Source organism: Ruditapes philippinarum, unplaced genomic scaffold, assembly GCF_026571515.1.
Source record: "Ruditapes philippinarum isolate M1 unplaced genomic scaffold, ASM2657151v2 ctg370_1_1_1_1, whole genome shotgun sequence".
NCBI lineage: Eukaryota > Metazoa > Mollusca > Bivalvia > Venerida > Veneridae > Ruditapes > Ruditapes philippinarum.
The window spans coordinates 586,695-608,968 of record NW_026852008.1 but is presented as its reverse complement, the minus strand read 5'-3'; the positions used below and the strand labels follow the sequence as shown (position 1 = coordinate 608,968).

General features: G+C 32.2%; 3 protein-coding genes across 4 annotated transcripts in view; 2 read left to right on the top strand and 1 right to left on the bottom strand.

Annotated features, from left to right (window-relative positions):
• The first annotated feature begins 1 nt into the window (after position 1).
• LOC132746394 (renalase-like) lies at positions 2 to 10,315 on the top strand. The gene is made up of 7 exons (XM_060735518.1): positions 2 to 241; positions 1,390 to 1,495; positions 2,645 to 2,790; positions 3,149 to 3,313; positions 4,651 to 4,821; positions 7,727 to 7,902; positions 10,063 to 10,315. The coding sequence occupies exons 1-7, from the start codon at positions 16 to 18 to the stop codon at positions 10,225 to 10,227; spliced, it is 1,155 nt and encodes a 384-aa protein (XP_060591501.1). The 5' UTR covers positions 2 to 15; the 3' UTR covers positions 10,228 to 10,315.
• Positions 10,316 to 13,663: 3,348 nt separating this feature from the next.
• LOC132746383 (marginal zone B- and B1-cell-specific protein-like) lies at positions 13,664 to 20,812 on the bottom strand. Its single transcript, XM_060735507.1, has 4 exons — positions 20,445 to 20,812; positions 18,148 to 18,263; positions 17,412 to 17,516; positions 13,664 to 16,937 (listed from the first exon to the last, which is right to left on the bottom strand). Exons 1-4 carry the CDS (start codon positions 20,646 to 20,648, stop codon positions 16,733 to 16,735), a joined length of 630 nt encoding a protein of 209 aa, XP_060591490.1. The 5' UTR covers positions 20,649 to 20,812; the 3' UTR covers positions 13,664 to 16,732.
• A 120-nt stretch (positions 20,813 to 20,932) lies between these two features.
• The window catches only part of LOC132746366 (uncharacterized), a 28,254-nt gene continuing 26,912 nt past the window's right edge, over positions 20,933 to 22,274 (top strand). The window contains exon 1 of one of the 2 annotated variants that reach the window (XM_060735496.1): positions 20,933 to 21,166. In XM_060735496.1, the coding sequence (XP_060591479.1) occupies positions 21,058 to 21,166 (109 nt within the window). In that variant the 5' untranslated portion in view covers positions 20,933 to 21,057. Of the gene's footprint in view, positions 21,500 to 22,274 lie in introns of both variants that reach the window. The other variant, XM_060735490.1, reaches the window with a different exon arrangement.

The window sequence follows — 22,274 nt, the reverse complement described above, 5'->3', positions numbered from 1 at the left end:
AAATTACCTCTTTTCATGGAGAGCGGTGCAGATGTAAATTTATCCCTTGTAGAAGTAAAAAAAAATCTTTACAAGTTCTTATCAATTCTAAGAAAAGTAGGAGTTGTCATGTTGAAAACGATGTTGGAAAAGGTTCTTATAATTGGTACAGGGATGACTGGTGCCTCAGTTGCTTCTTTACTACGTCATGATCTGAGTAAAGCAACTGCGATTTCTATGTGGGATAAAAGCAAGGGCATAGGTATTTTATACAAATATATATGAAGCTGACTTCATTTATTAATAGAGTTCATGGTAAAGTTAATGCATCTGATTACCTTTTATTTTGTGAGTTTTTTTCTGATTATTGAATTGGGCCTAAATTTAATTTTGTATTGTGACAACAGAACTAACCAGCTATTTTAAATTTTAATGGTTCGGGGGCCCCAAAAAACTTTTATGAGCCGTTTTTTTAAATTTTTTTAAACTTTCGTCTGTTGTGTTTTGAAGAAAGGGCTTGTGGTATTGGGGAAAAGGAAAGTGTTGTGCCAAATTGTTTTTAAATTTCCGGGAATAGCCCTTGTTAGAGATCGAAAATTCCATTTGTTGGCTTGTTAAATTACAAGTAGAATTTAAGTGAACTCGATGCAGAATGAGTAGAAAAATGTTGCCTGCATATTGGATTTAGAAGCTACTCACTCTGCACAACGAATGACTCTGAAAATATTATTTCGAAGCCTGCTGATCCACTGTAAGAACTTATCAAATCAGCAATACTCCAATAGTATTCTGTTTTAAACAAATATTTTTCCTTTACTATATATTTGTATTAATAAATTTTATTTCTAAGATAAGCGAACAAGTTTCATCACATGCAATTTTTTCATTTATATGACTTCCTGTCACAGTATAAAAACGGGTACGCTTTAAGGTTTTTAAGCCCACTTTAAATTTGTTTCTAACACCTTTTAAAGGGGAAGGGGAAAATAAATTTTTCCCCAGACTTTAATTGACAAAGTAAATTTAAAAACCCCTTTTAATTGGGGCTAACAAAAAAAATTTATAAGCACTGTTTAAAAACTTTTGTTGGGCCCAATTTTTGGCTTTCCCCAAAAAACCAATTTGTCTTATTGATTTTTGGTTTGTTTGTAAGCAGTTTTATAAAAAAATATTTAAACGGGGTGGCCCCCAGTATTTTGACAGTTGATGTCTTTTAGTCTTATAATAACACGATTTTATGAAAATTTATCTGTGTATATTTTAGAAATAACATATGAATATATGATTTAATCACTATGCTCTAGGATTGATCAGCTGTCACTTGGACACCAACATAAGATGGCTACCTACTCTTTTGTTGCTTGTCCTGTGATATTATGTCCCAGGTAAGAATACCTTTTTATTGAACAGGTGGACGTATGTCAACAAGCAGATGTAACAAAGATGGTCGCTGCACTGTAGACCTTGGAGCTCAGTATATTTCTGCTACACCAAATTTTCTACAGAGCCATGCCAAGTATGCATTTTAAGTGTTTTAGTTTACCCCCACCCCCACCCCATAAACAAAGTTTAAGGAGGATTTGCTGTAGTTAGCTTGTTGGTTGGTTGGTCAATCTGTCTGAAAAAATAAAATCTTGTGAACTGTGCTAGCATGTAGATGTGCATGTTTTGTAGAAAATATTTGAATTCCTCCACCTCATACAGAGGTAATTATTGCCCGCTGATCTTTTTTTTTGCAAAATTTTTTTGTTTGTTACAATTTTAGTTTTACTCCAATTATATCACGTTTGGTAATATCTAGATGGGCGCTCCACTTAACTTTTTTTTCAGATTTGATTATCTATGATTATCAATAATTATTGATTTCTCTGTAAGCTACCAACTACTAATCATGATTGTTTTGAGCTCGACTTTTTTTTTTTTTGAAAAAAAAATGCAATTGTGCAGATAAATTGTTATAGAAATGAGAGAATACATACACACATAACACCACATCGATATGCCAGTCCAATTACTGCCAGTCCAGCATATAAGTGATGGTTTCAGAACAGCTTTATATACAGTCACAAACTGCACTACACATTGAAACAAGCTCAACATTCGCATATATAGAGTTTGTTCTCTGTTATCATGTCTCACAAATCAACGATGTCATTTTTATTGTCTTCTTCACTGATTGGGACCAGAGAACTATATATCTATTTCCGAAAGTCAACTGGATCCCGTAAGATCAAGTAGATCCGGAGGATACAATGAATTTAGACAGATAAAGTATATATAAAGGGAGATAATTAAATTCAATACAGTTATATTTTCCCCTGCGTGGGATCAGATAAAGATACAAGTGTGCAGATAAATTGTTATAGAAATGAGAGAATATATACACACATACCACCACATCGATATGCCAGTCCAATTACGACACAGCGCCTAGCAGAAAAGTCATGAAAGCATTGCCACTGCTCATCCACCATCACATAAATGATACATATATATATATAAATGGCTCTTGTTACACTTTGAACTTTGTCCGGGATTAGAAGAGATACCATCATGAAACTTTGTAGGTAGATAGAGTAGAAGTTCCTCTTAAATTCATTGACTGTTTTCTAAGCTTTCTCTTCTTTTAGTTCATTTTTAATTTTAAATAATTTCATATTTTTAGTTACTACACCGAGTTGACTGAGAAAGGGGTATTGCGAGAACTAAGTACTAATATAGAGGGACATCAGGATAAGGTTGCAGGGACCAAACATTTTGTGACGCCAGATGGTGTTAGTGCAATTGTAAAATATTATGTGAATAAAGCAGGTTAGTGAACAAAGACATATAAGCACGATTAATTAACAAACCATTTTGTCTGGAGTTCTTGTTTTTGCCAGTTTTTGCTGAAACACATATTGTCTCAGCACATTTTTCTTCAAATTTGTTCACAAATGTTCAAATTTTACTTTTAAGCGAAACTTATTTATCATGAAATTTAAGGTTTGGTCAGTTTCATTTTTCATGTTTCTACTCTTTGATCTTTTTTGAAAGTATAATTTGCTGCATGTCTAGTTTAAATTTGTCATGAAGGCAGACTTAAGCAAATTCAATGTTTGTTTATCTGTAAGTTGCCTTTCTCTCATTGACATTGCTTTTTTTAACCTAAAAATGCCTTTCTATAAAGATCCAGTACTTGGAAAAGGATACCTTGTCAAAGATGTTTCTATAGCAAATGACAAGGTGAAGGTCACTACAGATGAAGGTCATTCAGAACACTTTGATGCTGTAGTAATAACAATGCCAGTAGCTCAGATACTGCAGCTGCAAGGAGATATAGCTTCCCTGATTGGTGAGTCAGAACTTTTAGTTTAGTTACTATACAACAGTCAACATTAATATTTATGCCATTGATTATGTAATAAAAATGATTTTTTTGTGCCCCCACTATGGGGGTCGCATTTAGATTTACCCTTGTCCATCTTTCTGTCCTTTCTTATGTTGTGTCGCATGTAGCTCAAAAAGTATTTGACTTAGTCATGAAACTTTACAGGAATGTTAGTCTGAGTCAGCATGTGTATTTGTTCTGGATTTATTCAGTATTTGAAGAGTTGTGGTTGTGTGCCTGGGGTTTCTCTTGTGGATTAATACAGTATTTCTTGAGTAAATGCCTAAAGTAAAAATTTGCAATTTTCAACTTCGGTCATGTGTAGCTCAAAAAGTGTTAGACCTAAAGTCATTTAACTTAACAGAAATGTTGGTTGGCATGTGTAGTTGTGCACCTGGAGGTTTGATTGTGGATTTATTCAGTATTTGAAAAGTAATTTTCCTTTGACTTAGTAAAAACCATTCCAAGATGTTGTGTTTTGTGTTCCTTGAGTGCTTGAGTAAGAATCAACTAATTTAACAGGATCAACATCACTGTGAAGCTGTGCACTTGGGATTTGCATGTGGATTTTTTTTCCAGTTTTGTTACAGTTATTGACCTTGACTTTGTATAACTTTGCAATTTCCAACTAGTTCTTGCATAGCTCAAAAAATATTTGACCTGTAGGCCACATGCACAGCTCAAAAAGTATTTTACCTGTAGGCCAGAAAGTTTTACAAGAAATTCAAGAATGTTCGTCAGCATGTGTACTTAAGCACCTTCAGGATTGCTTGTGGATTTATTCATTATTTATAGAGTTGGATTATTCAGTATTTATAGAGTAATTGCCCTTGACTTAGTAAAATACTTTTAGATTTCAACTTGTGTCACGTTTAGCCCAAAAATATTTGACCTAGTCATAAGATTGACAAAAAGTGGAGTGTGGGGGCACCCGTGTCCTATGTATACATTTCTAGTTAATGATAGTTAACGCCTTTGTCAACCCCCACCTCTCCTCATTTTTGAAGCCTCAAATAGTGAAAAAATGCCTTATTAAGGCTGTTTGTTTGTTTGAGAAATGTTGAGAAGTTGCAGCACTTTGAAATCAGTTTTGATGGAAAAAATCAAAATAGTGATTTCTATTGATATTATTTATTAATTATCGGTTTTATAAAAAAATCTATATATGTATATGATCATTATTCAGATATCTTTTACCTTTGACTCTTAATAAATAGAATGATGTATTTTCAGTATCTAAGCTTTGTACTTTTTAGTTCATTGTTTAAACTTTAATATACAAAATAAATTTGTTGATACAGATGATAAAGGTGTTCGACCAGCCCTACAATCTGTAAGTTACTCTGCAAGATTTGCTGTTGGGTTATTTTATGAGCCTGGAACAAAGTTAGATATTCCTTGGTCAGCAAAGTATGTGACAGATAATCAATGTATAAGATACATATCTGTTGATGATAGGAAGAGAGGAAAAAGTAAGATTTTAATTATATGATTTACACATTCTGTTTAGATAATTATACTGTTAGTCTATCTGATTCCAGTTAACATTTAAAATTAATTTATTCATTTGCATTTTACCTTTACAATATCATACAATTTAACTGAACTGAACTTATTGCAGGTAGATTATTCATTTTCTAACAGCGGGCTTAGGATTAATGATGTTTAAAAAATAATTCAGGGCTATTCATATTTAGTAGCGTTTAGCCTTTAGAAACATGGAAGTTTATAGTGGTGTGGTACCTATATTGTGATTATCACGAGTAGAAATATTACTTGCTCACCGATAAATGTCTACTTTCGTTTTGAAAGTGAAAGAAGAAAAATTCATGTTATTTATTTGGAAAGAACGAAAAAGCAATATTTGAAAATATTAATAGAATAAGTGACATTTAAATATATGAAAGTTGAATTTCATCTGTAGCAAATTAACCTGTAGTTATCTGTAGTCTTGAAATATGAAGTTTTTGATGATATTTTTATATTTCACGGTTTGTTGTTCAACTTACTGTCATGGTTACAACTGGAGCAGCCTCAATCTACCTTTTAGTCATATAGGTCCATTCTTTCTGAATAATCAAAATGTTAAATATGATTGCAAACATGATGATGAGTGCCCATATAAAGCAATATTGGAACATGAAAAATGTTGGGGTTATGAAAGAAACTGTGTTTTAGAAAATAGACTGTTTTCACCTTATTGCCCGGAGGACAGTGAGGGCTGGGCATTGACAAAAGAGGAGCAAATTAATTATTTCTGGACTAGTGCTGATTATGGTTATGTTCAAGAAAGACTAAAAGAGATGAAAACTCTATGTGCACCAAAATATCCTGATGATTCAAGTTTGGAATGTTCACGTTACACAAGGTATTGCCAAACCAAAAACATATATCTTGATTTTAGACAGGCAATATTTACTGAAAATGAAAAATTTGAAGAAAATTTTCTTCGAGAAAATGAAATAGGTGGACATTGTGAGCTTAGTAAGAAACGTCTAATGGCGGAAAATGAGCATAAAGGTGCTTTACAGTCTTGGTTTGCAGAAATGGAGCATTTTTCATCCCTGAAATTCAGACCTAATAACAAAGAGTACTGTGATGTTATAATTGACAAACCAGTTATGTTTATGAAACTTAATGATGGTGACAATATGTTTCATCATTTCTGCGATCTCATTAATTTATATATAAGTCTCCATATCAAAAACTCATTTACAACAGATATATACTTGGTCAACTGGGATACAAGTCAACAAGAATATTTCAATATGTTTGGAGAAACATTCAAGGCTTTTACAGAGCATAAAATTATTCATCTGAAAGAATTTGCCAAAAAACGTGTGTGTATTAAAGATGCTGTCTTTCCACTTTTACCCAGAATGATAAGGGGAATGTTTTTTAATATGGGATTGATACCTGGTTGCTATGGTAGCAGTTTGTTTAAAGCCTTTTCCGCTCATCTTGTTCATAGATTACGTATACCTCAAAATGGGCCTTTGAAAAACAAAATTAGGATTACATTCCTTGTGAGAAATACATCATACAGAAATATAATGAACCAAGATAAGCTTGTATCTCAGCTCAAAAGTGTAAAAGAGTATGATGTTAGATTAGTGAGCTATGAATTTAGAAAAATGCCTTTCTTGGACCAGGTAAAGATATCTCATAATAGTGATGTTTTCATTGGAATTCATGGCGCTGGACTTACTCACATGATCTTCCAGCCGGATTGGGGATCAGTTATTGAACTGTATAATTGTAGTGATGCAAGTTATGGAAACCTTGCTAGACTTAGAGGGGTGAAACATTTTACATGGGAAAAACAGGAGAAAATGATACAGCAAGATGAGGGTCATCATCCACACGAAGGAGCACATCAAAAGTTCACTAATTATGCTTTTGATGTAACAGAATTTATGAGACTTGTTGCCATGGCAGTCACACATGTCAGAACAAATCAAGATTTTATTGAAGCCAGAAAATTGAAATTTAATTCATCAAGAGACTTTCTTAATGATGAACTTTAAGGATTTTATAAATGAAAATAATAGACATCAGTACTACAATGCTCATTTTTAATCACAGTAAATGGATTGTACTCGTACTTGTGCCTTCCAAAGCATTTCGTATTTTTCACAAGCTTTTAACATGTTATATAAAAACTGAACAAAAGATTTATTGAATGTTTTTAGCTCAAATTTTATATATTCATTTCTTTTATATTCATTTACATGTTTAGGAGATTTTGAAATTTTGGTATTTTAATTAATGTATTTGTATATCTAATAAAGATAGTATAACATTTTAATGAGTCATCTAAACTCAAAATTGTAAGAGATAATTACTGGACTACCGGTTTTGATTAAAAGGTAAAGTAAATGACTTTGTATTATAGCCATAATATAAATCGTAATAATTCATGGCATCATTCTTCCCCCAAAATGTTTATCTTTTGATTTACATGTTTAATCAATATCATAATGAACCTAAAATTTTTGCAGGTCAGATATGACACACAAACTGATTTTATGATGGGTCGAATTATAGCATTTTGATTTTTTCAAAAGTTAAGACCTAAGAATTTGGGGTAAAACAAGACACCCTGATTTTGACTTCACTTAATATTATACCAAATGTTGGGAAAAACAAGACACCCTGATTTTGACTTCACTTAATATTATACCAAATGTTGGGAAAAACAAGACACCCTGATTTTGACTTCACTTAATATTATACCAAATGTTGGGAAAAACAAGACACCCTGATTTTGACTTCACTTAATATTATACCAAATGTCTGGGAAAAACAAGACACCCTGATTTTGACTTCACTTAATATATACATAATAATAAATATTAATTGACTTGATTTCCACAGGTTCAAGTGATGTCGGACCATCTATCTGCATTCATACCAGTGCTCCATGGGGTCTGAAAAATATTGAAATGGATAAAGACAAGGCTGCTGTTGAGATATTGAAACATTTACAAACTTTGCTCCCAGGGCTGCCCGATCCTGTAGAGGTCAAAGGTCATAAATGGAGGTATTCTCAGGTAAGTCTGAGGGAAAAAAAAAACACATTTTTTTTGCTTTGTCATTTACCTGAAGATGTGTCTAGGGTGATGTACAGAATGTTATGATATCTGTCTGTAGACAATGTCAGCAGACAGTCGGTTTCCCCAGGATATATTTAAATGGATTTAAATGATTGTGTGTACATCATTTGTGTTACATCCAAGTATTTTATATGAATATATAGTTAAACGATGATTTCCTATGCAATTAACTTGCAAAAATTAGTCAAATTTAACTTGATAAAGTTATGCCCCTTTATATGCAAACCATATAATTGTATTGTCTGCAGATTCAGATGCAAAGAAAAAATCATACTCAACTGCCCAAATCTAAATGATTCACAATATTTCTCTACAAGAAGGATGTCACACAAGAGTACAGGATTGTATATAATGTTGTCTTCTACTACACTGCAGACATTTTATTTCACTAAATTATTGTTTAATATCAGTATGAAAGATGTATGAAAATTACTGAAAATGTAAACTGGGATTTGTATGTTTAGTATCACAGGATCTGGATACTTTAATCACAAGATATTTTTAAGGCCAAACTAAATATTTTTCATCATGCCATCAGGCATGTATTCCCCCAGCCGCAACTTAGAAATTTGCCATCAGGCATGTACCCCAGCCTCAACTCAGAAATTTGCCATCAGGCATATATTCCATAGCCTCAACTCATAATTTTGCCATCTGGCATATATTCCCCAGCCTCAACTCATAATTTTGCCATCTGGCATATATTCCCCAGCCTCAACTCATAATTTTGCCATCTGGCATATATTCCCCAGCCTCAACTAATAATTTTGCCATCAGGCATATATTCCATAGCCTCAACTCATAATTTTGCCATCAGCCATATATTCCCCAGCCTCAAAACTCATAATTTTGCCATCTGGCATATATTCCCCAGCCTCAACTCATTAATTAGCCATATGGCATATATTCCTCTGCCTCAACTCATTAATTAGCCATATGGCATATATTCCCCAGCCTCAACTCATTAATTAGCCATATGGCATATATTCCCCAGCCTCAACTCATTAATTAGCCATATGGCATATATTCCCCAGCCTCAACTCATTAATTAGCCATATGGCATATATTCCTCAGCCTCAACTCATAATTTTGCCATTGAGCATGTGTTGCCCAACCTCAACTTTTAAACTAGCCACAAGGAATATATTCCCCAGCCTCAACTCATAAATTAGCCATAAGGAATATATTCCCCAGCTTAAACTCATGAATTAGCCATCGGGTGTATATTCCCCAGCCTAAACTCTTGATTTTGCCATCAGGCTCAGTGAAGCTCTTATTAGTGATATTTTGATTTTAAGGTCAAGGACAAAAGATTGAAATTCTTATCCAATTAATTCTCTGGTAGGCAAGATAGTGAGCAATATAAATTGTTTTTAAAAGTCAATATGGTTATTTTTGTGGCCCCCCGTTAGTGGCGGGCATTTAGATTTACCCTTGTCCGTCCTTCCGTCCGTCCGTCCGTTCACTTTTGTGTCGCACGTAACTCAAAAAGTATTTGACCTAGAGTCATGAAACTTTACAGGAATGTTGATCAGCATGTGTAGTTGTGCACTTGGGTATTTTCGTCTGGATATTTATAGTATTTTCAGAGTTATTGCCCTTGACTTAGTAAAATTTTGCAATTTTCAACTTGTGTCGCACGTAACTCAAAACGTATTTGCCCTAGAGTCATGAAACTTTACAGGAATGTTGATCAGCATGTGTTGTTGTGCACCTGGGTATTTTCGTCTGGATATTTTTAGTATTTTTAGAGTTATTGCCCTTCACAATTTTCAACTTGTGTCGCAAGTTACTCAAAAAGGATTTGACATAGTCATTAAACCTTATGGGCAGGTTGCTCAGCATATTTAGATTTGCACCTGGGGTTTCGCTTGTGGATTTATCCAGTATTTGTAGAGTTATTTCCCTTGACTTAGTAAAAAGATTGACAGAACAGTGGCGCGGTGGGGGCACCCGTGTCCTTTGGACACATTTCTAGTTGTAATTTCATTTCTGTCGTAGATATTGTTAAATTGTTATGTCAGTATGTGTACAAGTTGTTTGTTTCTGGGTTCTTTTCTTGTTTTAGGCATTATAAGACAAAATTGTTTATTGCAGGTGCATAAAGCTTACCCAGACAGTCCAGGTTGTGTTGTTTTATCAGAGACCCCAGCTATTATTCTAGCAGGAGATGCTTTCACTCATTCTAACTTTGATGGATGTGTAGACTCGGCTATCTCTGTGCAGCAAACATTAGCAAAATTAGTCAAATCTAAAGTGTGATATATTTATTTGTTATATATCTGTGATATTATTGATGATATTATGTCTACCTTTGTATTAAAATACCTTCTCAGGAAGTTAAATTCTTTATTTTAGTTGTTGGCTCTTAAATTTCTCTTGGAGTTGTAGACCAATTTTAGTTTAGATTAAAAATATTTTCTTTGCTTGATTGTTACAAAAGCTTCAAGATTATTTGAACCACTCTCAAATCTGCTTCCTGGAACCAGTACTGGTGTTAAATTATTAGGAAACATTTTTTACCCTAGTATAATTCGAACCAATAATCACTTTGGTTGAGAGGCAGACACTTTACCACAAAGCCACCGCTTCCCCTTGTAATAACATGGGAATTTCATATTAGCCTTTTTTAACCAGGTTTTCAACGAAAACCGGGTTATTGTAATTGCCGAAGTCGGCGGGCGGGCGGGCGGGCGGGCGGGCGTCAACTTTTTGGTTTCCGCTCAATAACTTTAGTTTTGCTTTGGCCTATTGACACCAAACTTGGTGTATGGATAGCTTATATCAAGAGGCAGCTTGGGATTGCTACCCAGGTGTCTGTGATCAAGGTCAAGGTCACTGTTACTAAAAATAGAAATTCAGTTTCCGCTCAATAACTTGAGTTTGCTTTGACCTATTGACACCAAACTTGGTGTATGGATAGCTTATATCAAGAGGCAGCTTGGGATTGCTACCCAGGTGTCTGTGATCAAGGTCAAGGTCACTGTTACTAAAAATAGAAATTCAATTTCTGCTCAATAACTTGAGTTTGCTTTGGCCTATTGACACCAAAAACTTGGTGTATGGATAGCTTATATCAAGAGTTTGCTTTAGCCTTTTGACACCTAACTTGGTGTATGGATAGCTTATATCAAGAGGCAGCTTGGGATTGCTACCCAGGTGTCTGTGATCAAGGTCACTGTTACTAAAAATAGAAATTCAGTTTCCGCTCTATAACTTGAGTTTGCTTTGGCCTATTGACACCTAACTTGGTGTATGGATAGCTTATATCAAGAGGCAGCTTGGATTGCTACCCAGGTGTCTGTTATCAAAGGTCAAGGTCACTGTTACTAAAAATAGAAATTCAGTTTTCTGCTCAATAACTCGAGTTTGCTTTGGCCTATTGACACCAAACTTGGTGTATGGATAGCTTATATCAAGAGGCAGCTTGGGATTGCTATCCAGGTGTCTGTGATTAAGGTCAAGGTCACTGTTATTAAAAATAGAAATTCAGTTTCCGCTAAATAACTTGAGTTTGCTTTGGCCTTTTGACACCAAACTTGATGAATGGGTAGCTTATATAAAGAGGCAGCTTGGGATTGCTACCCAGGTGTCTGTGATCAAGGGTAATGTATTTAGTTTTCATGTTATAACTTGAGTTTGCTTTGACCTTTTGACAATAAACTTGCTGAGTGGTAGCTTTGGATTGCTACTTAGATATCTGGGAGCAAGGTCAAGGTCATTTGCTTACAATAGAATTTTCAGCTTCTACTCATTAACTTCAGTGTACTTTGACCTATTGATTGCTGTCACATCAAAATTTGGTCGTTGAAAACCTGGTTTTCGTCGCATTGCGGCGCTTCTTGTATTTTCATAAAATGTCTATTGTTTAGACTACTGCATTATAATTGCAACATTAAATGACACAATGTAACAGTGGGATGTGCCTTGACTTGTAACATTAAATGGTAAATCTAAATGTAAGAATAGTTACACATAGTTTACATTAGAAGTAAATCAGTAGTAGTATAAATTTCTTACACAAGTTTATATCAAACTGATAATAGTGATAAGACATCTGCTTAAAAACAATAGAAAATACAGTGCTGGCTTGCCTGCTATCATCATAGAAGCCTTTCAATCCTTGAAAAGTTTTTCTAAAAAATTTGTTAGTTCTAACCCAGTTATTATGCAAATCTCACTATAAATTTTAGAAAAAAAAAGAAAGTATTATTTGTGCATCATACAAAAACAAAATTTGTAACAGAGCTACAAATGGCCCACCAATGGGAATTTTTATATAAAGCACACAATTGTACTATTTCAAAAGTTTAAGGTATAAACTTATATATATTTTTCACATTTTGTTTTTTTTTCAAATCTGAGGGTCTTAAATATATTATAAAGTATTTGTTTGAGCATGAATCTGTACTTTCAGTGCAAAATTTTGATAAAATTTGATCTGCAAATGCAACAATATTATGGAAATGAAATGAAATCACTCTGGTGTGTCAACATGAAAACATTTTTTGCAGTTTTTGTCATTGAAAATAAGTTCATAAATGGAGATAATTTGAAAATTATTTAAGATGGAGTAATGGGTTCTTTTGCACTGTCTTAAGTTTAACTGAAATCTTTAATACTTGCTTAAGGGGGGGGGGGAAATATGTTTATAACCTTTGACCTGTGTGACCTTGGTGGTGTTGTGCCTAATGTGGTATATATTTATTCAAACATATATCCAAATCCTTCCATGAACGGAAAAGTTGAAGCAGGCCAGACTCAAAACAGCCCTATAACAAACCGCGTTTTGCTTTGACCTCTGAGTGTGACCTTGACTTTGGAGGGAGGAGTCTGGCATGACAGGCCGCTTTATTATGGTTCACATACAATTATAAAGTACTATAAACAAGTAATTGGAAAGCAAGTGGGCACAAATGGCAAAGGCATGAAAACCATGTACAACTTTTTATCTGCTGCTTAGTTTGTTTTGATTTGTTGATCAGTCAGGAATCATAAACAGTTATAACTTATAATACAGGTAACTTTAATTATTACAAGAGCTGTTGGTAGGACAGCAACGCTCAACTATTCTTAGTGCTTGATAGTAAAAAAAGCCTTGATAAAAAGGTAAAATTTTCTCAGTAAAGAAAAAGGCAAAATTTTTCTTTAAATCCATATTACAGTTACAGGCATTGAAGAGAGTCCTATTATGCTCTCAAAGAAGAGTATAAAATTTCAACATGTTTCAAAGCCTTATGTCAATGAACTTTGAAAATATTTGAGGTATTACAAAAACTTTAACGTAAATTCTAAGTCGAAAAAGGGGCATAATTCTGTCAAAATGCTTGATAGAGTTACCTCCTCCTGTTTACAGGTTGGGGTCATGATGGTGAACAAGTGTGCAAAGTTTCAAAGCAATATGTCAATGGACTTTGAAAATATTTGAGGTATTACAAAAACTTTAACATATTATTAAGTGGTTACGCCGACGCTCGGGTGACTACAATAGTTCTACTTATTCTTATCGAATAATCGAGCTAAAAATTTAAGCAACAACATTATGACTGCAGCAATTGCTTGAAATTTTTTGTCTGAAAAGTCCAAATGAAAAAGGATTATAAACATTCTGAAAATTTATGTGTTTACAATAAATAGGACTGGAACCACTGGTACATACTAGTTGTTAATCCAAAGTATCAGTAAAAACAAAATGCTGAAGAGTTTCAGTTTTATTTTCACATCTCAACATTAATGCATAATCTAAGACAGTAGAAAATGTAATATGAAATAACAGGTAACACTTGCACAACATTAAGAACAGATACCGTTTGGTTAAACCAACAGTTTTGAGCTCTTCTTCTCACATAATACAACATACAATAAGAAAAAGATAATTTAGAAAACAATTACATGTACTCACAAATTCTAAAGGACATGCTGCTTCAATTTAAAAAATATCAAAACATGTCTTGGAATAGGTAATGAAAATTAGTAAACATTTGGTTTTTAATAAAGCAAACTGCACTGCTTGTGATTAATTTTGATTATTTTTTATATGATTTAAAGTCTTTAGTATTTACTTTAACATATACAGACAAAACAAGAAGCATTAATATATAAAATGGCACTTACAGGTGCATAGAATGGGCATATTATTCTTTTCTTTTACGTTTAAGATAAATCCTATTATTTCCCATCATTAAGTACATATACATAATTTTAATATTCACATATATTAATTATTCAATCAATTAATATTAACCCATTAAACATGTAAATAATCCCAGTTGAGATTACAAATATCTAATTTTGAAAAACAAATCTATATTCTGACTATTTATTAGACATGATGTCTACAAAACACATTTGGGTAATAAAAAACTCAATTTCTTCCATATGAACACTTCAAGGAGAAAATAAAGAACAAAACGTGTTTTTAATTAAAGAATTATAACTAACTTGATATTGAACAGGTAGGAATTCTCAGTAAAACTGATTTAACTTTAAAATAAATAATAGTCTAAAGCAATCATAAAGATTATCAAAGTTAGAGTTTGAGATCAAAATACCTATGTTTAATTTAATAACTACCACTATTTGCAGACATTCACATGGTGTTAATGGGAACAATAAACTCCATGGTAAATGAAGGTATTTAAAGCTATAGGTTTCATTATGTTTTGCTCACATTGTATTTGTTAAAATGTAAAATGGCTAAAAAAAGCATTTCTACAAAAATGTAAAATACTGGAACTTGAAATCATTGCAACTAACCTGCCAGCCTTGACCCTGATACATCAATCTTACATACAAACACGAGCATACATGTATAATGAATAATGCTATACAGTTGTAAAAAAAAAAATTAATAAACTGCATGTTTGAAATGTCAATTTTCTTTGGTCAACTGTGACGTTTAAAATGTATAAAGCTAGAAATCTGCTGCTTGAAGTATACCCTTTGTTCAAATAATTCACATACACAACTGCTGCAAATTTAAGAAATTTTAGTTAAACCAAAGAAAACAGTTGTCCAGTATTATAAATTTGTATAAGACTATGTTTTTTGTTTTTGTTTTTTTTCTTCACACCAACACAGAAGAGGTCATATGGTAACTTTCCAACTATACTGTTAGAGGAAGACCTTAGCTAGCTGGAAAGCTTCCTAACATGAAAGAATGAAAATTCGACCCACAGCAGACTAAGTCTGAGGGACAGGTGGCTTGAAGTCAATGGCATGGCTTGTTGCTATAATTACATCCCTTGCACAACCATTCATGATGCACAATATAACTGGTCAAAAAATCTCATAACTAATAACGATGAAGGCACTTATGGGTTAAAATATTTGTATGACTTTGTTCATTAACTTTGTTCTACTTAAAAACAGCTAAAATTTGAAAACATATGCTGCATCACTGAAATGGAACAGTTATTATGACCAGAGACATTAAATTACATTACCGTATATTTCTCTGTTATGACATAATCTGTATGAACACCAAAGCTTTATATAATAAAACAAAATGTACTAACAAAACAATAAGTTATTTGTTAAATTAACCCTCTAATAGATATCTTCAACCATTTTATCAATATCCCAAAATGATTACCACTGAATACAAAAGCACAGCAAAAGTGCATAGTATTTATTCATGACTTTTTGTAGATACAAGTCCTGTCAAATTTCTATGTGGCAAAGATCATATAAACCGGCATTTTAGGTTGAATGTAATGAGGCTAAAAAGAGATCACAGAATTAAATTTGAACACATGAATGACAATCATCAAATACCTGTGGCAAGATAACATTTCAACAAAATACATATTTTTCAGGAAAAATGGTCTGGTATCTTTTTTCTTCATAATATTGAACTAACATAAATGTTTAGTGTTGGCATGAATATTGTATATCAAAATAATATTGTCTGGAGGTAAGTTTTGACAAGGTTGCTGTAGCTAGGTGAGGGTTTCCTGATATTTTTCTAAGTTTGAGCAAATCCTATACAATCTTAAAATTAGAAGGTAACTTATAATCATTAATTGAAAGTACTTGTATCACAAAATATTGAAATATGAAACACAACAATTAGATTATCATAAATTCTAGGTCTTAAATAATATAAAAATTGAAAAAAAAATCCAATAACATTGTAATTTTGATTAAGCAGCCTTGAATTCATATTTTCTTGACAAAAGGCAGTGTCAAAAAACAGGGGATTTTTATCGAAAAGTGAGAATTTATTACATTTGTTAATTTGTTAAAATTTTATTTCCCTGCTTCTGAAAAAAATAGGGGGGAATTCTCAAAAATATGGGTGAATCACCCCATCCCCCTTTCTAGAATAGACACTGCAAAAGATATCCATGTTCTGTAAAACTTTCTGTCTTTTAAACTGTTACATAGGAAAAATCCTAACAAAAAAAATATATAATTTTCCAAACAATGCTTTATCCAAGATCTGATAAGGAAATGATTGTCATTGAGGAATGTTAATTTAATAAATATGTTTAAAAAAAGTATATAATCAATCTATCTTTAAGTTTTCTAAAGTGTTCAACAAGACATAATTATTTTTATTTTATTTCCACAAAATAAAAGAACATTTGGAAAATTAACTGTTAATATCATGCAAATATTCTTTAAAATTTGATGTTTAAGAAATCTCACACATAAAACGAATGAAAAATAATATAGTAATAAAAAACTAAGAATGCACTCAGTTGGGAATTATATATAATATGGAAGAAAACAATATTGATAAAAAATCTAAATAGTTTACAAATCATAATTCTTCTTTCTTCTTCTTCTTTGTTTTAGTTGCCTTAATTGGAGCACCTGGGTGGAAATGAGTGCATACATCAGTGAGCCCTGGATGAGCTGTGCTCCTACACAGCAAACCTTGTAAATTGTCTCCCTTCTTCATGTATTCTTTGTATATTCTATTCTCATCAAATTCTTCGACATATAAACTGCACATTCCCTTCATTCTGAAAATTGTAATCAAGAGCTTTTTAAACAAAACTTTTTATGCAAGTAATTGTGTAGACAAATGACTCTTTGAATAAAAGAATTTCATTAACCACATATTGAAGCATGTTCTCATTAAATAATCACATTTTTTTAGTTTTGCAACATATTAAGTTTTGAACTTGTATTTTTCTTTTCTTTCTTTAGATTTTTAGTTACCTGAGCACTGTTTCCAACATTGCTTTGCTCAGTGTGGAAGAAGCAAAATAGTACTCTCTGCATTATTTTAGGCTTGGGTATGCACTTTGATAGAACCATCATCAACTTTCTATAATTCAGCTGGACAGATTTCTCAGCAATCCCTGTTGAACGTAAGAGCCCAGAAAATAGTGAGGAACATGTCATTTGAAGTATGTTACAAATACAATATCCAGACATACTGATAAAACATATTCTAAATACATTTGTCTTATCATGAGAAGAGATATATGTACCTTTCTGGCCATTTGCCTCCCCCTTGCATGATACCTGGGGATTCTTCAGCTTCCAAACCTGGGCCTGACAATCTTTTCACCTTCTTCACTTCTTTCACACCATACCTAACAAAAATTAAATTATTGTAACAGTCATCATTTTTGAGAGTACATGTATTGCATGCTTTTATCAAGGATCTTAGCTATATAGCAAGTACAATAATGATGAGATGAACAGTTGCTCTGTAACATGTAAAATTAAAAACTTGTGACTGTTTTGTGAATTTATAATACAAATGTTACATTATACTAATAAGCTCAAATAAATACTTAACTACCTTTCTCATAGAATATACCTGTAATCATTTCATTAATATAAGTCATTCATGTCACACTCGATATCTTCAAGCGTTTGCATCATGTGATCTCAAGATATAAATCATTATTGGGTCCAATCTTATCAATTTAGCCTCATTTTCATTTTTTGAGTCCAAAACATCCATATCAAATCCTTACTACACTCAAAGTAAAAATGCTTAAAGTAATAGGTCATTATAAATTGTTAAGTATACTGATTCTATACGACTCATACACAGCTACAAAAACTAGCGCCTCCTCAATCATACATTTGTAGGCTAATAGACAGCTATACTCAACAATGTATAATAACATCATAATATACAAGTATATGTGTATAGTTCAAAGCTAGAAAATATTCTGTATATCAACATATGAAGGATATAGTTTTTTAACTTACTTTTCAAGCTCTTTCCCCTCTTCACAAACTTCATCTACAAGTCTGTATATTTCAGATTCTGGAAGAACTTTTAGTGATGGTCTTTTCTTATGGAAGTCATCAAATGCTTTAGCAAGCTGAAATTTATAAATAAAGTACATTTTATCAATTACATCTAAAATTACTTGTTTTTCTGTTGTTTTTCTTTCTTTCTTTTTTTATAATCAAATTTTTTATTTTCAATCAAGCTCGTATTTTCTGAAATAAACAAATTGATTAAGCTACATGTACAAATTTTCCATTTGGAAACTTTCAAATAATTCACAACTATTAGTTTAGTTAAACATATATAGCTGAAACATCAAGACCATTAAGTGGTGTATTTGAGCTTTAGCTATCTTAGGGTACTGCTGAGCCTATCAAAAAGCTTTGAAGCTGACAATTTTATTTCTAGTGATATCAACATTCTATGATCAAATCAATACAGGTTTGTATTATTCTAATACAGATTAAAGGTTTCATAATATTTTAGATATTAAATGTCTCTATGGAGCTTGAAATTTTCATAAATTTTCCAATAACCTGTTATACTGAAGACTGAACTTGACATAGCATTACAGTATACAATAGAGTGAAGATATAGATCTATATTACTAGTATGTGATACTCATTTATTTATATTTCATAACAGATAGTACAGGCATTTCAATATTCCAGAGTCTAGAGAGATTCTTTCACATGCAATGTCTAAAGCACAGGACCTCTGTTCTGAAAGACTTGTTATTAGTTTTAAACCAACTGGCAATTTAAGTTGGACTGCAATTCATATCACAATAATATATTGCAAATGACATTCCTTGAGAAGAATTATTTTATTATTTCAAGGAAAAAATCATTTCAGTGTTTTTTGTCATTTTCTTTTTAATCAGAAAAAAAACTTATTATAAGAAATTGAAAAGTAGTTCCTGTACATACAATATAACCCGTAATCATTTAAATTATCAGTTTTTTTACCTATTTCTCATTTAGGCCAAATAAAAAATATGTCTCGTTCAGGAAACATTGGCCCAAAAATTAGGAGGGTAGGGATTTTCATTTTTTTTTTTTTTAAACGTCTTATTTTCCATTTTCAGATGTGTTGCTTGCATAACATACTTAAACAGAGATTGTAATCAATCAATGCAAACACCATTTTGTAACTTCCAGCATAGTGTGTTTCACTGCAGTCTCAATATGAATGGTATTGGTAAAGAATTATATTAAAATGATCACTGTCAACAAGTTAAGAATGACACTAGCAAACAGTTTAGCATCTTTTCGCTTGAAGCAGCTCTCGTAAATGAATCACTTTTATCAAACAAATGCCCTAAAACATGTTACTTCACCTTCCAAAATGTTGCCCCTTGGATGGCCGTTGACATCTCACACTTGACGTCGTATAATACTTATATGATAAGTTTTTTGAGATTGGCCAAACATTAAGTTGACTAAAACAATGCATGTACATAAAAGTTTATTAAGTAACTCATATCAAATATTTGAAACAATGAACAGCAAAATTCATTGCTTTTTCATATTCAAAAATATTGAAGCTTACCAAAAAATTTCGTATTGAAAATAAAAAAAAATGTTTAGGGTCGGCGGTAAAACAATAGGGTAGGTCGGGTTCCCTGAACCAGACATATTTTTTATTTTGGCCTTATAATTATTGAAGAAACCATTTTTACCAGATGTAAATAGATATGACATTCAGGGAAATATAGTGTGGACTAAACACTGATACTATTACCCCATTACCCCAGTACCATTATCCCAATGCATTAACATGCAATGAAGTGCTTGTATGCATGATATTTTACTCATCAAAGCCATAAATTTATTTAATATGGTAATATAGGTCAAAAATATGATATTTCAACAAGTTTCCATCATTTTGCATACTTATCTGTATATTATTAGCTGGTGCTGTTGGAAAAACCTTTTACAGGCATTATATTTTTTTACATGTGCACATTCAATGACAGAATCACCCAACATTTAGAAGCTGCCGTTTTGACCACACACGTGAAAGTGATTGAAATTGAAATCTTTTTGTACCTTCTCACACTTTGATTTTGTCTTGCGTGATTTGATATAGGTTTATACAAAATCCAATCAAAAACAAACAAAACGAAAAATACGGGTAATGCTTTCATACAGGAACTGCCCATAAACATGATAAAGTATGACAAGAATTTGTGTGACAAAATTTAAGCAAATAAATGTTGGAATACTGATCACTCAAATATCTCAGAAAATAACAAAATAACATAGCAAACCTGAAAAGCAATTGCAGTACAGGCATCACATTTTAGATGACTTGGCATGTGCTTGCTATGAGCCTCCTCGTCATTAAGAGTTGGGGTCTGGAAGCTGATGACACCTTCTGTACCATCTTCATTTTGTGTAACTTCACCAAATGCAAAACACCCAAGTTCAATTAACAAAATAAACAGAACATAAACTTTTCCTAGAGGACACATTGTTGCCACCGTACACTGGCAAATGTAATGTATTGAGTGACAATAAACTTATAAGCTATAATTTATCATAATTGTGCTTTCCAATAACCAATAGCTTTTGTTTACATGGATTCTTAGCAGATGACAGATACTAATCAACTTCCGCCACGTACAATTGCGCAATTGATGATGCGCAATGGGTTTAAAGGGAAGTAACTAGTATAGGCCATTGTCGGTCCTCTTGAAACCTATAAAAGTTATCTACCTTAATTAAATTTACCTGTGCCGATAGGTGGCAAATTTCAATTATGAACGGGCGGTGATTACAAACAGTGCAATTTACAACAGTTGAATGACAGCAGCGAAAACATGCAGAGTGCATGAAGAGAAATTGTTATTTTGGATTTATTGATATTAACAGGGAAAGAAAATGTCATCTAAATCACAGAAGAGTATTAAGAAAACTGTAAAAAATCAACCAGTTACTTCAAGATGCGTTGCTGTTGTTTTCAAGAAAAATGACAAGATAGATAACTCAGGTGATTGTGAAACTTTTGAAAATGAGCACACTGAATTACAAAATCATGAAAATGAAAACGAAGTTAATCCATTTGCGTTAAATTCCAATTTTGACATAAAAGGTAACAATGTATTTGATGCAAAAAAAGTGTTTGAAGAATTTAGATTAAGGAATAAGACATGTTACTGGAATCCAGCCCTGGTTGACAGTGTGAACAGTTTAGAATATGTTGGATTTATTGAACCATTTACAATTCTAGTGAAAGGAGATGACATTCATCTAGAAAATGTTCGCACAGCATGGGGAAGGCGTGTTCTTAAGAACCCTGCACATTATCAGATAGAGCGGATAGGTATTAATAATTTAGTTTGCTCTTTTATACAAAATACATATAGATCTAATAATACAATATAATATTAATTCTACTGTAAAAAGTGATAAATGTTGATATCATTTTTGGTGTACCAGTTCTAATAAATCATTAAATGAAACAACAGAATGATTATCATTACTTAAAATTTATAATATTTAAATCTAAATTATCTTTTTCTAAGTTATTTTATATTTCACATTCTATGATTTTTAAGAAAACAATATAAATTGATATATGTGTCATACAGGGTAGACATTGTATTATGGCTCATGGTCTTTTACAAGACTATCAACTTATCAAGTAAACAATCAAACTGCTATCAGCAGGTTTCACAGATCAACTGGTGGCATAGGGAGAGCTAATTTACTAGAGTACCTGTCATAATAGATTAACAAAACATCCTTATCAAATGCATGCCAAGAGAAATTGTAAAAAATGTAACTTAATAAAAATTAATCTGATTAAATAATAATTTTGGATGTCTGCCTTATTCAAAGGGTCAAATTCAAACTTATTCTTGGATCTCTTCATGCAGTTCACTAAAAAATACTTGAGAAAGTTTTCAATCTAAATTATAAAATGCGTTTAGATAACATGTTATATGCAAAGATATTTTAGTTGTACTAGTGTCAGTATATTATATTGGTTAAAATATTTAAGAAAGTAAATATGATAATTTCTACAGCTTTGTTTGGGTTTAAATGTATAATTTATACTGTTATACAGCTATTTTACCAGAGACGTTGGTCTTAAT

What these genes read in the sequence shown, in the direction of transcription:
- LOC132746383 (XM_060735507.1), bottom strand. Translation starts at nt 20,648, where the DNA reads ATGTGTCCTCTAGGAAAAGTTTATGTTCTGTTTATTTTGTTAATTGAA. An exon ending in GAGGGGAAAGAGCTTGAAAA is followed by an intron (nt 17,517 to 18,147) that starts GTAAGTTAAAAA and finishes AATTTTTGTTAG; the next exon opens with GTATGGTGTGAAAGAAGTGA. An exon ending in GGAGGCAAATGGCCAGAAAG is followed by an intron (nt 16,938 to 17,411) that starts GTACATATATCT and finishes TACAATTTTCAG; the next exon opens with AATGAAGGGAATGTGCAGTT.
- LOC132746394 (XM_060735518.1), top strand. Translation starts at nt 16, where the DNA reads ATGGAGAGCGGTGCAGATGTAAATTTATCCCTTGTAGAAGTAAAAAAA. An exon ending in ATATTATGTGAATAAAGCAG is followed by an intron (nt 2,791 to 3,148) that starts GTTAGTGAACAA and finishes CTTTCTATAAAG; the next exon opens with ATCCAGTACTTGGAAAAGGA. An exon ending in TGATAGGAAGAGAGGAAAAA is followed by an intron (nt 4,822 to 7,726) that starts GTAAGATTTTAA and finishes TGATTTCCACAG; the next exon opens with GTTCAAGTGATGTCGGACCA.